Below are 15,138 nucleotides of genomic sequence, written 5' to 3'. Positions count from 1 at the left end.
GGGAAAGAGGACTCAGAATGTTGGGATAATCAGGAAATGACCATGTCAAGGAAGGTTCAGTGGGGAGGGTGTGATGAGAATTGTTGTGATGATGATTTATAAAAGATTTCCTATCTATTTCAGTTATTGTTAGTCATCTCTTTTTCTTAAACTCTTGGAGCCATTTGGACCATAACTATTTAAAAAGAAATAAGAGTTTGTAAGCATTTCACAATTTACAAAGAGATTTAACTATCTCCTCCAATTCTCACACTGTTAGGTAGAAGTTGTTGCCTCTATTTAGTAAGTGAGAAAACTGAGGCTCACAAGGTAGACTTACCCAAGTAACAGAGCTTCAGTTGCAGTTCTGTTTTTTGATACTGAATCTCCTTTGATAATCCTATATGCCTAATTAGATCGCAAGTTTCCTGAGGCATTAATCTAATCAGTAATTCCTTGCCTAGCTCAATGCTGGGTGGCTCTTCTCTTAGTGTTCAAAGTAGACTAAGTGAAGAGTGGCTTGGGTCTGGAATAACATGTCCTTTCTCCCCTCTTCCCTCTAGCGCCCTCACAAGGCCAATGCTGAGGAGATGACCAAGTACCACAGTGACGACTACATTAAATTCTTGCGCTCCATCCGCCCAGATAACATGTCTGAGTACAGCAAACAGATGCAGAGATGTAAGTCCATTCTGTTCCCTCCTTACTCTCAAGGCCCCAGTTGGATCTGCCCTTCAGTTGCAGAGGCTTACCCTGCCTTCCCTTGTATCTCCCATTCATCCCACACTTGATTTCCCCTGCCTTCCAAGGATGCCAAAGTGCAGCTCTTTTCTCCAGTCTAGCTTTCCTTGTTTCTTGATTATAAAGAATAGTGTTTGATCTTTGTCTAGTTAGGTTCACAACAATATGCCAAGAAAACCGTAATTGTTGTAATGGAAAACGCACTGACGTAGGAGAGGGAGACAGAGATAGAAGTCCCAGCTCTGACTCTTAACTGACCAGGCTGGTCACTTCCCCTCAGATTTTTCTTTCGTAAAATGGACTGGATGTCATCCCATACAACTATAACTGCTCTCACTTTGTATTAATTGAGAATCGAGGGGCCACTTAGGACAGATTCTAGATGATGTAATCTTTGAGTTGAGGTGATTCTACCCCTGCTTCCTGAGACTTGAAACAGGTGTCATCTCGGAAGCTACGCTCAGTTTGTAGGAATTAATGAGGCTTATTTTAGCTATGGGAGAAAATGTGTTTAAATTTGGAAAAAACTTATATCTGACTTCTCCCTGTGTTATTTTAGAAATTATCTCTTAGCACCTAATATCTCATATAATAAAACAATGAAACAGCATTGTCCAGAAGTTTTGATTAGCTTGTAACAGTTTATTTGGAAATATCAGCAAATCTGTGGCACTTGTTGCTACTGGCCACAAGGTAGTCTGATTCCCAAGGCAGAAAGTTTATTTGTTATAATAGTTGTGCAGTTGTAATGATTACAGAACCACAGAGACCTTTTTTATTTTTTTATTTAAAAATTTTTAATATTTATTTATTTTTGAGAGAGAGAGAGACACACAGAGAGCGAGCGGGGGAGGAGCAGAGAGAGAGGGAGACACAGAACCTTGAAGCAGGCTCCAGGCTCTGTGCTGTCAGCAGAGTCTGATGCGGGGCTCGAACTCATGAACTGTGAATCATGACCTGAGTCAAAGTCGGACGACTTTAACCGACTGAGCCACCCAGCTGCCCCTATGGTTTTTTGTTTTTGTTTTTGTTTTTTTACAGAGGCCTTTTTTAAAGTATTATTACCACCCACAACTCCAGGAGCTGCTGCCCCTGTAAGTGCAGTATTTGCTCTTTGAATTGGCAGGATCTTATTTCCTTCCAAGATGAGACAAATTCCTTTCTTTGCTCTAGATAGCTTTAGAGCTTTTCATAACCTATCGAGGCCAGTGATCAGGCTCCACTGTCAGCAAAGAGGACTCTCATTAGAGAAGCAGCTTGGTATTGAGGCAAGAAAATGAGTTATTTTTTGTTTAAAAAATTTTTTTTATTTTTTTAAAAATATTTAATATTTAAATAATAAAAAAATTTAAATTTTTTTTTTTTAACATTTATTTATTTTTGAGACAGAGACAGAGCATGAACGGGGGAGGGTCAGAGAGAGAGGGAGACACAGAATCTGAAACAGGCTCCAGGCTCTGAACTGTCAGCACAGAGCCCGACGCGGGGCTCGAACTCACGGACCATGAGATCATGACCTGAACTGAAGTCAGATGCTTAACCAACTGAGCCACCCAGGCACCCCTCTTTAAAATTTTTTTTTTTTTTTCAACGTTTTTTATTTATTTTTGGGACAGAGAGAGACAGAGCATGAACGGGGGAGGGGCAGAGAGAGAGGGAGACACAGAATCGGAAACAGGCTCCAGGCTCCAAGCCATCAGCCCAGAGCCTGACGCGGGGCTCGAACTCACGGACCGTGAGATCGTGACCTGGCTGAAGTCGGACGCTTAACCGACTGCGCCACCCAGGCGCCCCTAAAATTTTTTTTAAATTTTTTTTTTTTTCAATGTTTTTTATTTATTTTTGGGACAGAGAGACACAGAGCATGAACGGGGGAGGGGCAGAGAGAGAGGGAGACACAGAATTGGAAACAGGCTCCAGGCTCCGAGCTGTCAGCACAGAGCCCGACGCGGGGCTCGAACTCACAGACGCGAGATCGTGACCTGGCTGAAGTCGGCCACTTAACCGACTGCGCCACCCAGGCGCCCCCTTAAAATTTTTTTTAATGTTTATTTATTTTTGAGAGAGAGGAGAGTGGCAGTGGGAAAGGGGCAGAAAGAAAGGGAGACACAGAATCTGAAGCAGTCTCCAGGCTCCAAGCTGTCAGCACAAAGCCTGATGTGGGGCTCAAACCCACAAACCGTGAGATCATGACCTGAGCCAAAGTCAGATGCTTACTGACTGAGCCACCCAGGCACTCCAAGAGAATGAGTTTTGATGTCTTGGTTTGAATCTCTTAGCTCTACCACTTAACTGTGTGTTCTTAAGCAAGTCCTCTAGCCTCTCTGAGCCTTGTTTTCTCTTCTTTAAAAGGACGACAATAGTGCTTATTTCATAGTGGAGGTTGTCGGGGATAGGTGAGATAGCACTGTCAATGAAGCACTGACTGTCAATGAATAGTAACTTTTGCTGTGATGACTTATTATTTTCATCATTTTCCAATCTGTCAAGGCAGACATAAAATATTAGGCCCTCAGGAGTGCCCAGGTTTGGGTCTGACTTCCAGTTTGCTCCAGTTTTCCTGAAACTAGCATTCTAAGATTGTGCATTAAAAAATTAGGTCTGGGATTTTCTCTCATTGAAGATGGGTTAGGAAGGATGAGGTTCTCTATGGACTTAAGGTACCTTACTGACTTGACTTACAGGGTTATAGAAAGATGTCACTTAGTGAAGTGCTGTATAACCAGGGGTATCTTCAGAAACAATAACAGCGATGTGTGAGCTGAGCTCTTTTTTTTTGTATTTACCAACACCTAACCTAGGAAGTTATACATGTAATAAGACTAAATAAGTTAGGTTTCCTTGCTCTTGGCTAGGATGTAATAAACATTTTGTGGTCATTTTGAGACTTTGAGAACTTTGATCAGAAGTTCTGATCTAATATTTTAATTAGTTAAAATGGGAACATGATGAGCAGTGGGCTTCCTGACAGCCTGACTCAGCCTGCCCATTTGCAGTTGGTCCCCTGGCAGCCAGCCTTGGCCTGCCAGGGAGTTCGTGGCTTATTGGGCTGAGGCCTTATTAAAAATAATAATAAATAAAAGGGTGCCTGGGTGGCTTAGTTGGTTAAGCTTCTGACTCTTTTGTTTGTTTGCTTGTTTGTTTATTTGGGCAGGGGGGAGGAGGGCAGAGGGAGAGGGAGAAAGAGGACCTGAAGCAGGCTCTGTGCTGACAGCAGAGAGCCCCATGTGGGGCTTGAACTCATGGACCACGAGATCATCACCTGAGCTGAAGTCGGACGTTTAACCAGCTGAGCTACCTGGGCACCCCAAGTGTCCAACTTTTGATTTTGGCTCGGATCATGGTCTCACAGTTTTTGGGATTGAGCCCCGTGTCAGGCTCTGTACTGCCAGTGCACAGCCCGCTTGGGATTCTCTCTCTTCCTCTCTCTCTCTGTCCCTCTCCTGCTCATGTGCATGCACGCATGCTCTCTCCCTCTCTTTCAAAATAAATAAATATTTAAGAAAATTAAAAAATAACAGTGAATAAAAAATAAGATGGATTCAAACATGAATAAGTGCAATGTTTTTTTTTTTTTTTTTTGGCCAGATTATCAGAATGTGAAATGTGGTGGAAAATGATAAAAGGGAATTATGGTGGTAAAATTTGAAGATATTGTCATTGTCATCTTTTTTATAGATGTATAAACTGAATTTTCCAGGGTCTCCTAACAAGGTAGTGGTAGAATGGAGAATGGAACTTATCTCTTCCTGATTCTATAGTATTTTTATTTTTATTTTTTATTTTTATTTATTTATTTTTAATTTTTTTTAACGTTTATTTATTTTTGAGACAGAGAGAGAGAGAGCACGAATGGGGGAGGGTCAGAGAGAGAGGGAGACACAGAATCCGAAACAGGCTCCAGGCTCTGAGCGGTCAGCACAGAGCCCGACGCGGGGCCTGAACTCACGGACCGCGAGATCATGACCTGAGCCGAAGTCGGACGCTTAACCGACTGAGCCACCCAGGCGCCCCTCTATAGTGTTTTTAAATATGTTGCATGTAAAATATTTCAGACACACAGAAAACATATAAAAACATAATAGAATGTACATCCATGTACCTACTACCTGCCTTTCTTTCTTTCTTTCTTTCTATTTTGTTTTAATATTTATTTTATTTTATTTTTTTTTTGAGAGAGAGACAGAGTGTGAGCTGAGGAGGTGCAGAGAGTGGGAGACACATAATCCAAAGCAGGCTCCAGGCTCTGAGATGTCAGCACAGAGCCTGATGCGGGGCTCGAATTCACGGACTGTGAGATCATGACCTGAGCTGGAGCTGGATGCTCAACTGACTGAGCCACTCAGGCACACCTTTTTTTTTTTTTAAGTTTATTTATTTTTGAGAGAGGGGGACAGAGCATGAGCAGAGGAAGGGCAGATAGAGAGGGAGACAGAATCTGAAGCAGGCTCCAGGCTCTGAGCTGTCAGCACAGAGCCCGATGTGGGGGGCTCAAACCCACAGACCGCAAGATCATGACCTGAGTCGAAGTCAGACACTTAACTAACTGAGCCACGCACGTGCCCCTACTAACCTTTCTTTCTAGGAAACAAAACGCTGCCAATACAGTTGAACCCCCCCTGGGCACCTCCCCTTGGTCACACACCCTTTCTGTCCTACTCCGCATTCCACCCCATTACACCACCACAGTGGTATAAGCCCTCTCCTGAAACCCCTGTTAATCCCATGCATCTTTCTGCAGGGTGGTTTTTACCACCTTCTCCACCTTCCTCCGCTCTCTCATCTCTCACCCAGTATTGTTCTCTTCAGTATAATACCACCCTAAGAATAAGAAAAGTATTTGTGATAGGAAGAGGAGAACCCATACAAGAGTCCTCCCGGGGCGCCTGGGTGGCTCAGTCGGTTAAGCGTCCGACTTCAGCTCAGGTCACAATCTCGCGGTCCGTGAGTTTGAGCCCCGCGTCGGGCTCTGTGCTGATAGCTCAGAGCCTGGAGCCTGCTTCTGATTCTGTGTCTTCCTCTCTCTCTGCCCCTCCCCCGTTCATGCTGTGTCTCTCTCTGTCTCAAAAATAAATAAACGTTAAAAAAAAGAAATTAAAAAAAAAAAAAAGAGTCCTCCCTAGTCTTACAAATTAGTCCAGGTGAGGGTTTCCATTTCCCCCCTTTCCGTCTCTAGTCACACAGCTTGTTGAACTGGGAATAATGGGCTGGCCACTTGAGCCACATGTTGGTTTGGGGCCTGAAGGGAAATATTTTTTTCTCATATCTAAAATAACCATTTTGTGGGGTGCCTGGCTGGCTCATTCAGTAGAGCATGCAACTCTTGATCTTGGAGTCTTGAGTTCAAGCCCCATATTGCTCTTAGAGCGTACTTAAAAAAAATAATAATAAATAAGACATATCCCACATGAGAGTATAAACAAAACTCTAGAAACCTAGGCAGGCCAAACCCAATGAAAGACAAAGCAACTGGAGGAGGCATTCAGTTGCCAGTGGATAGATAGCTTGGCCCCAGGGACCAAAGTTCTTATTGACACAGCCTCCCAGTGTTTACCCGGGAAGTGGGGGTGAGAGCCACCTACTACTCCTCACCCCGTTATGCAGGCCACACTTCCTCAGAGCACTTGTCTTGGCAGGGCACCCTCCCAAGCTTAGGGCAGTGCCAGAGTTGGTAACGCTCATGGTTATTGCAGACTTTGAGCTTCAGCTGTCTCTCAGAAGGTTACACAGTCCGAGCTGGGCTCTGCTACCCTCCTCATTCAAGGCTTCTCCTTGCTCTACTTTGGGAATCCCAGTTGATAGCAGTGGATGTAGTAGGAAGGCTAGGGCAAGAGAATAAGGATCTAGCCTACCCCTGCCTCTAGTTTCCTGTGTCTCGTTGATGTCTCAGTACTTTCCTTTTCTGTGAGAGATGACTTAGAGCCCTAAGGTTCCTCTCTAGCTCCGTGACTACAGCCCTCAGGTGTGCTTCCCTTCCTGTCTTTCATTTGTTTGCATTACTATTTGCATGCATTTCCTCATTATGTGTTAGTTTGTACTTTTGCCCCGTTAGGCCTGAAATAACCTTACTCCAGTTGTCACTTGTAGGTGTAGTAGAAAGAGCACTATACTGTATGGGTCAAGACACCTGGACTCTGATTCTGGTGCTGCCATTGTCTTGTTATACAACCTTGGCAGCTCACTTAATTCTTCGTATCTGTTTGTTCAAGTACTTACTTGCTATATTCTTCCCCACATAAGATTTCTGTTAATCTTCTCAACATTTAGGTGAGGTGGATATCATGATTGCTTGTTAAAGATAATAAGCCAGGGCGCCTGGGTGGCTCAGTCGGTTAAGTGTCCGACTTTGGCTCAGGTCATGATCTCACGGTTTGTGAGTTCGAGCCCCGCATCAGGCTTTGTGCTGACAGCTCAGAGCCTGGAGCCTGTTTCGGATTCTGTGTCTCCCTCTTTCTCTGCCCCTCCCCTGCTCATGCTCTGTCTCTCTCTGTCTCAAAAATAAATAAAACATTAAAAAAAAAATTAAAGATAATAAGCCAAAGCTCTAAGAAGTTAAATGACTTGACCCAATCACAAAGCCAGTAAGTAGTAGAGCCTGGACTAGAACCCAAGCCTTCTGAATCCAAATTCTTTTTTTTTTCCCATGAGCTCATAAATATGTAAACAAAAAACTAAAGGAATTGTGGAAACTAACTTTCCCCTTCTGTCTTTCAAGTCAACGTTGGTGAGGACTGTCCGGTATTTGATGGCCTGTTTGAGTTCTGTCAGTTATCTACTGGTGGCTCTGTGGGTAAGGAATATACCTCCCTCCTCAAGGGTAGTGCTGGGTTGTATTAGTGAGGTCTGCCTTTTAGGCCACTATCCTAGTGGCTGATCTGTGACCCCATAAAATGGTCTTGTGAGTTTTTACCTTAGGTCTTTAAAATATCCTTCTGGTTCAGTCCCAGCCCAGGTTCAGTCTCTGACATGGTACTGACAGGTGTCCTTGACTGTCCTCTCCTACCCAGAGATCTTACATACTGGAATTCCCATGCAGACCTCGTGGGGTTGTTGAGATGCTGTACATAGAAGCAATTTGCAAACTGCAAAGTGCTATAAAAATGGGAAGTGTCATCATCTGTGTCTTACAAAAGAGCATGGTAATTACCTTTAGAGGTCAGAAATACTCCTCACGTATCTCCCACTTCCATTATTAACTTCTAGACTACCTCCAGGATTACTCTAAACCCTTTTTTAACAAATATATATTTTCCTATGATCATTGCTTGGTCTCTTCTCCCCTTCCCCCTGCCTCTCAATATAACCTCAGAAAACAAAGATGTACACAGGAAAAAATTACCCACAATCATACTGTCCAAAGATAATCATTACTACCATTTTGGTGTTTGTATATGCATTCTTTTTTGTTAGTATATATCTGGATATAACATATACATCCATATTTTATAAAAATGTGTCACGTGTATATAGTTTTGTGTCTGAATTTTTTATTTACTAAATCTTTAAGATTTCTTTGGTAGTCTATAGCATGATTTCTAGTGGCTTCAGGATTATGCCATGTTATGGACCAACGTCAGTTGATATAATTGGTCCCTCTTGGATCATTTGGCTTGTTCTGTGTCTTTATTGCTGTTAAAGTTACATGCCACAAATGCACCTGCATACACAAGTGTATATTTCTCTCACTTCTTGGGCCTGTTTGTGCTTTGAGCTTCTAGTTCCTTTAGTATCTTCATCATTTTTTGACCATGAACCAATGGTAAGAAATACATTTACTCTTGCAATCCAGGTTGTGCACACACACTGTCATTCTGAAGCCAGTTTCACAGAAGAGCAACTTCCTTTACTGTTACTTTATTCTAGTCTGTTTTGTTTAAAATTGTGTGTGTATACACACACACACACACACTAATGACCCACTAAACCAATTTTAAGGCCTACTGATGGGTTTCCACCTTCAGTTTGGAAAAAAGTTGTTTAGAGTAGCCAGCCAATGTCATATTTACTCCCTGTTAGAATAGGGAGGGAGGGACAGAACAGTCCAGCGATTGAATAGGCAGGTTCTACCTCTCACCAGGTTTCCTGGGCTTCTTGGGGAAAGGGGGAGAATGGCTTGCTAACAGTCTTGTGTTCTCTCTTTCACACCCAGCAAGTGCTGTGAAACTTAATAAGCAGCAGACGGACATCGCTGTGAATTGGGCTGGGGGCCTGCATCATGCAAAGAAGTCTGAGGCATCTGGCTTCTGTTACGTCAATGATATCGTCTTGGCCATCCTGGAACTGCTAAAGTATGCCTGCCTGGCCTTGTCTCTTGGAGGAGCACCTTAGGCCAGGTTCCCACTTCCCTCTCCCCCTGGGCTTGCCTCCCTAGTTTGCTTTTCCTAGCGGTGTGCTGGCTAGGATGTGTTCAGTGAGTGTCTCTGGCTGGCCATCCTCTCTTTGACGGGGTCCTGGTTTGATTTGAGCCCACGGCAAGATCAGGGGCAGGTGCTGCTCAGATCCTGCCTCCAGAGTGTCCCTGTGTGGCTGGAGTTGAGCCTGGCTGTAGAGTAGGAAGATCGGACTTGGTCGGCTTGGTCAGGCCTCTGGAGACACCCTGCCGCTCTTCCACCTTCCTTCAGCCAGTTTCCACGTCTCTGGTGCTTAGAGATACCTGAGGGAGGCAGCCAGCCCGGTAAGCTGGGACCTGGCGCCCTTGGCGCGTCCCACTCCCAGAGAGCCGCCAGACCCCTGACCCCCTTCTGATCCTAGGTATCACCAGAGGGTGCTGTATATTGACATTGATATTCACCACGGCGATGGCGTGGAAGAGGCCTTCTATACCACAGACCGGGTCATGACTGTGTCCTTTCATAAATACGGAGAGTACTTCCCGGGAACTGGGGACCTACGGGTGAGAACTCCCTTCAGGGGCCAGCCAGCTCACCCCTAGCTGCCAGCTCTAACTCTCCTATCTCATGTCACCAGAAACCACTTCCTGCCCCTTCTGCCATTCAGAATGCCATACCCCAGCCTAGGGTACCTGCCCTGGTCTTCCCTCCCTTATTCTGGAGGAAGGGAATGATGAGACACAAAGGGTTGGGAGGGATAGGGGTCTCATGACTCATTGCAAGCCCCTCCTGGCCACAGCTAAGTTACACTGCACTATTCAGATGCCCCAAAGAATTTGAATTTTAGGCTAGAGACATCAGGTTCTCTCTCATGGGCTAGGAATTGAGACCCTTATGGACCATCTCAAGGGTTCTTAACCTTCCCCTTTGATCATCTGACTGAAAGCTATGGACTCTGTCACCAGGAAAGCATAAGGAATCTTTTGTATCTGATACTGAATAGTTAATTAAAGACACCTCCCCTTACTGAAGCCCATCTATAGACCTCAAGATAAAAGTCCTTGGAAACTAACTCACTGAACTGTTGTATCTGCTTCTATTAGCATGAATATGAAACCAACCCTTTGCCATGCACTAGCCCTCTGGTGAAAAAGTGGCACTAATTCATGTTTGCTGTGGCCAGCATAATAAATGGTCTTTCTTCTACCTTCTCTGGAGAGGAAAAGGTCGTCCCAGGGTGGGTGTTAGTTCTGTGACCCAACTACCAGCAGCTCTAACCCAATCCAAAGATGGAGGTCTTGTGCTCTGGGGTAGGATATTCCATCTCTGGCTCCATAAACAGTTCTCAGCCTGGGCGCAGGCTCAGTGGTGTGTCCAGAAACGTGAGCTAGACTTGCCAGTGAGGGGAATGGTATTAACCAAGGTGCCCCTGCTCTGACCCTGGCCCACTTCATGGATCCCAATTGTCTCTCTTAGAATACTGCCTCTTTCCTTAGCCTTCCAGCCCCTGTCCTTGAACTTCTTCCTAGCTTCATCTTTCAGTTTTACTTTAATGTCCCTCTTGATTAGGATATTGGGGCTGGCAAAGGCAAGTATTACGCTGTTAACTACCCGCTCCGAGATGGGATCGATGACGAGTCCTATGAGGCCATTTTCAAGCCGGTAAGTGGCTTATCCACCACCCGGGCTACCAGTGGGATTAGTCTAAGGAATGGGTAGCAAAGTACCCCCAGCATACCTCAGGGACCTCACCCCACTGAGAAGCTGGTTGGGAAATGAGCTGTGTTTTGACCCTGGATTGTTATGCTGTGTGGTCAGCTAGAGGAACAAAATTCATCCAAATATTTATTGATGCCTTCTGTGGGTCAGGCCCTCTGTCGGATACAAGAGTATCTAAGACATGAATCATGCCCTTAAAGACCTCACAGTGTACATCGTGGGAGGCAGGCACACACACAACAGTGTGTGGTCATTACTGTTTTGCAGGATGAACAGAGGAAGGGGAGACAAACCGCTGCCTGGGCTGGGGAGAGGGTAGTCAAACAGGATTTCACAGAGGTGGTGACATTTGAGCTGGACTTTGGAAAATGAGGAGTTGCTATGTGAAGAAGGAGGTGGAGGCCGGAGGGCAGGGATGGCATTCAGCAGGGGGGACAGTACATAGCTGTATGTAGGTCAGTATGATGGGTGGGAGGAGTGTTGAAGGACGTGGGAAATGTATATGGGGGTCTTGGATGCCAAGCTGAGGAGTTAAATCTTCACCTGCAATCCACAAGGAACCATTACTGGAGTATTAACCTAATAAGGTTAGGTAGTCAAGTGCCTACTGTATGCCTTGCAGTAGGGGTGACAGAGAAGTCCAAGGTATGATCTTTGTCCTAGGTAACGTCAAAGTCTTGTGAGAATGGGAAAGGTGAAGGTGAGCACTCCCTCACAATAGGGGGCTCAAAGTCTCAAAAGACTGAAGGAGCAGGGCAGATGAAGCCAAGGGTCAGAAGAAGGGGTACTGGAGCTTGGGTAGTGAAAGAAGCGGAAGACTGAGGGAAAGGTGAGGCTGTTCTAGGTTCAGCATTACTAGAGCTAGAAGAAGCCTCTTGGAGAGCCTCCTAAATTGAAAAACTGAAATCCTAAATAGGGAAACAAGAACTCCAGACTGATACTTCCTCCTTACCACCCCGCACGAGGGAGAGTGGAAATGTAGGAATAAATACAGGAAACGGAAGAAGTACTGCAGCCCACCCTTTGCAGCCCCTAACATCACATAGCTTTTCTTGAAGCTGGTGGTGACCAGGATGTGTCCTTTTAGGTCATGTCCAAAGTAATGGAGATGTTCCAACCCAGTGCAGTTGTCTTGCAGTGTGGCTCTGACTCCCTATCTGGGGATCGGTTAGGTTGCTTCAACCTGACCATCAAAGGTGAGACCAGGTAGCATAGAGATGGGTGGGCAGGGTTCTGCCAGGCGCTCCTGTAGCCCAGCACCCCTTTCTCCCATCAAGGGCATGCCAAGTGTGTAGAGTTTGTGAAGAGCTTCAACCTGCCTATGCTGATGCTGGGAGGAGGCGGTTATACCATCCGTAACGTGGCCCGCTGCTGGACGTATGAAACAGCCGTGGCTCTGGACACGGAAATCCCAAATGGTAATAGCCCTGGGCCAGGTTGGGCTGGGTAGAGCCAGAGCTCATGTGTCCTAGAGTTTATAACCCCTTCCCCATTGGCCATGTGGCCTCTCCTCTTCTGATACTGGGCATTGATTCTCTTCCCTATCTTCTTGTCATTGTCAGACCATCGCTTTTTCCTGAGTCCTTTTTTGACCCTGCCGCCTCTCCTTCCCACTTCTGGTCTAGACATAATGATCAGTGATTATTTATAGCTTTGGAATTTCTACTCTGTAGGGTAACTGGGGTGGGTAGTGAGTGAGGAGGTGCTCCCAACGAGCATTGCCTAAATTTTTCTAAACCATGAGCTTGTGCCTTCTCTTCAGTGGGGGGGTGAGGTGTGGACACTGGAGAATGGCATTAAAAAGACTGAAACCCTATAAGCACTCAGGTCTCACCCTGTCTCAGAGGCATTCTTCTCAGTTTGATGGTTGGGCTAGCAGTTCCAGATAAACCTACAAATGCTTTTCTCAGGGTCCCATGGTAGCCAGGTCTTTGACTCTTATCTCCTGTCCCCAATTAGAGCTTCCATACAACGACTACTTCGAATACTTTGGACCAGATTTCAAACTTCACATCAGTCCTTCCAATATGACCAACCAGAACACCAATGAGTACCTGGAGAAGATCAAGTGAGTATATTCCCCAGACACACCCTGATTGAACATTCCAGGCTCTGGTTTGTCCCTAACCAGCGCCAGCCACCCTCTCTACCATTGGCCATAGACAGCGACTGTTTGAGAACCTGCGAATGCTGCCCCACGCACCTGGGGTCCAAATGCAGGTGATTCCTGAGGATGCCATTCCAGAGGAGAGTGGTGACGAGGACGAAGAAGACCCTGACAAGCGCATCTCGAGTAAGACCCAGACCCAGGGGCCTGTAATTTCCCACTCAGTAGGTCGCTGACTTCCCACCACTGTTCTTGGTTCCACTTTCCTCTCAAGCTACCCACCTGTTGAGAAACCCAAGTTCTGGTAGTTGGGACAGTTTAGGGAGTCTGAGTTTCCTTCCTTTCTTCTTGGTCACCCCTTCCCTTGGTGTCTCTTGGACACACAGGGAGGCACTGGGCACAGGTCCTGAGGTAAAGATAATCTCCTGCACTCTCACCCATTATTTCCCATTACTTCCCAGTCTGTTCCTCTGACAAACGAATCGCCTGTGAGGAAGAGTTCTCGGACTCTGATGAAGAAGGAGAAGGCGGTCGCAAGAACTCTTCCAACTTCAAAAAAGCCAAGAGAGTCAAAACTGAGGATGAAAAAGAGAAAGATCCAGAAGAGAAGAAAGGTGGGTTTGGGTTGTATCTGGACTTGGGTCTTGAGCCCCAGGCCCCAGAGGAGGATGAATCTATGTAGGGCACTGGGAGGAGGGAGCTGACTCAGGCCCTGCCTTCTGTGGGGCTGTCTCAGCTCCCAGAAGTGGCAGGGCCCACAAAAGAATGAAACTCGATTTGTCATCTCCAGTGGCTGATTGAGCCCTGCCAGGCTCCAGAGCCAGGGACATGCCTGGGCTCCCCTTGGTCAGGAGTGTGGCTCTCACATACCACCCAAGCCCTTTTCCCAGCACTTCACCCCAGTTTCCCAGGGGGCTGCCTCCGCCCACTGGGTTCAGGCTCTAGCAGGCCAGGAAACCGGTCCAACCTGTTTGTTCTCCACAGGGCTCAATGGGAGGGCCTGGGATGGGCTTTTCTCTCTTTAGTATGTCCACTGAGCTGCAGTGTTGGGGAAGGGGTTTCAGGTAAGTGAAAATTCCGTGGGTCTTTCTGGAAGGGATCCCTTCACCATCCCTACATTCTTATGTTCTAGAAGTCACAGAAGAGGAGAAAACCAAGGAGGAGAAGCAAGAAGCCAAAGGGTGAGGAAGGAGCTGTCAGCCATCTCCCTGGCATTGGAGCACCAGCCCTTTTGTCCGCTATGCCGAGGGAAGGCGCAGGGACAGCTGGTGCGGCTTACAAAGACCTCTTTCAGGGACCAGTCCATCTCTGCAGTTCTAGGCAGAGCTAGGAAGCCCCAGCTCTCAGCAGTCACCTGGGCAGCTAGGGTCCTATAGAAGTCATTGTCCCCATATTTTTGCCTCAAGGCCTCTGGGGTGCATGATCTCATGCCAGTCTCTGCTCTCTCCACAGGGTCAAGGAGGAGGTCAAGTTGGCCTGAGCAGACCTCTCCAGTTGTGGCTTCCTGCCAAGTTTCCCACCTTTCTCCCACAACCCCTCAGATTTTATATTTTCTATCTTTCTGTGTATTTATATAAAAATATATTAAATATAAATATCCCCAGGGACTAGACAGGAACCAGGGCCCTGAGCCCAGGGCACGTGTTAGGAGTGAGCTTTTCTAGTGGCTGTCTTGCCACCCATCCTTTCCCACTTCTTAATTTTGAACCATAAAGGGTGCTGGGTCTGGAAAGCATATTCTTAAGAAGCCATAGGACAAAATCCTGAAATGTTAAGTGCCTGCTTAGTGGCTTTGGAAAGGTGCCCTTACTGGGCATTCTAAGAGTGGCTAGATCTTGAGGGACCCCCTGTCAGGCTCCTTAAGGTAATATCAGCCATTTTTAGATTGGTTCTGTTATCATACCTTCCCACTGGCCCCCTGTGAGCCAAGAAACTCACACTGCCTGCCCTCTATCCTCGCCCAGTTCTGCAGGTGGAGATTGGTAGTCTAGTTTCCTTTTTGAGATACTATTTTAATTTTTGTGAGAATCTTTGTAATAAAATGGTACATTTCTACATCCTCCTGAGCTTGTCTCCTAGCAGTATCCCTGGGTTGATTTCAACTCCACTTCCCTGTCCTTCTGGTGTCCATGAGAATCTGGGCAACCCTCCTGAACAAGAAGACAACCCCACAATCTTACCCCTCACCTTAATCCATCCCTCAAGGGTTGAGGTTAACCAGTCTTCTCACCCTACTCCCAGAAGACCACTCATTAAAAAGCA

At 46.1% G+C, this 15,138-nt stretch overlaps 1 protein-coding gene across 3 annotated transcripts in view; it reads left to right on the top strand.

Moving 5' to 3' along the window:
• The window catches only part of HDAC1 (histone deacetylase 1), a 33,051-nt gene extending 18,109 nt beyond the window's left edge, over nucleotides 1-14,942 (top strand). The window contains exons 3-14 of one of the 3 annotated variants that reach the window (XR_009258269.1): nucleotides 543-660; nucleotides 7,436-7,510; nucleotides 8,870-9,008; nucleotides 9,472-9,613; nucleotides 10,620-10,712; nucleotides 11,857-11,965; nucleotides 12,047-12,187; nucleotides 12,729-12,837; nucleotides 12,932-13,062; nucleotides 13,338-13,490; nucleotides 14,009-14,144; nucleotides 14,329-14,942. Coding sequence is in view for 2 of the 3 variants with exons in the window: in XM_058718228.1 (XP_058574211.1) it covers nucleotides 543-660; nucleotides 7,436-7,510; nucleotides 8,870-9,008; nucleotides 9,472-9,613; nucleotides 10,620-10,712; nucleotides 11,857-11,965; nucleotides 12,047-12,187; nucleotides 12,729-12,837; nucleotides 12,932-13,062; nucleotides 13,338-13,490; nucleotides 14,329-14,453 (1,335 nt within the window). In the remaining variant the exon portion in view is untranslated. The remainder of the gene's footprint in view (nucleotides 1-542; nucleotides 661-7,435; nucleotides 7,511-8,869; nucleotides 9,009-9,471; nucleotides 9,614-10,619; nucleotides 10,713-11,856; nucleotides 11,966-12,046; nucleotides 12,188-12,728; nucleotides 12,838-12,931; nucleotides 13,063-13,337; nucleotides 13,491-14,008; nucleotides 14,145-14,328) is intronic. The other 2 variants (XM_058718227.1, XM_058718228.1) reach the window with 2 other exon arrangements.
• The last annotated feature ends 196 nt before the right edge of the window (nucleotides 14,943-15,138 follow it).

The sequence above is a fragment of the Neofelis nebulosa genome, chromosome 2, assembly GCF_028018385.1.
Source record: "Neofelis nebulosa isolate mNeoNeb1 chromosome 2, mNeoNeb1.pri, whole genome shotgun sequence".
In the NCBI taxonomy this organism is placed as follows: Eukaryota; Metazoa; Chordata; class Mammalia; order Carnivora; family Felidae; genus Neofelis; species Neofelis nebulosa.
The sequence above is the reverse complement of the archived record's forward strand: the minus strand, read 5'-3'. Positions and strand labels throughout refer to the sequence as shown.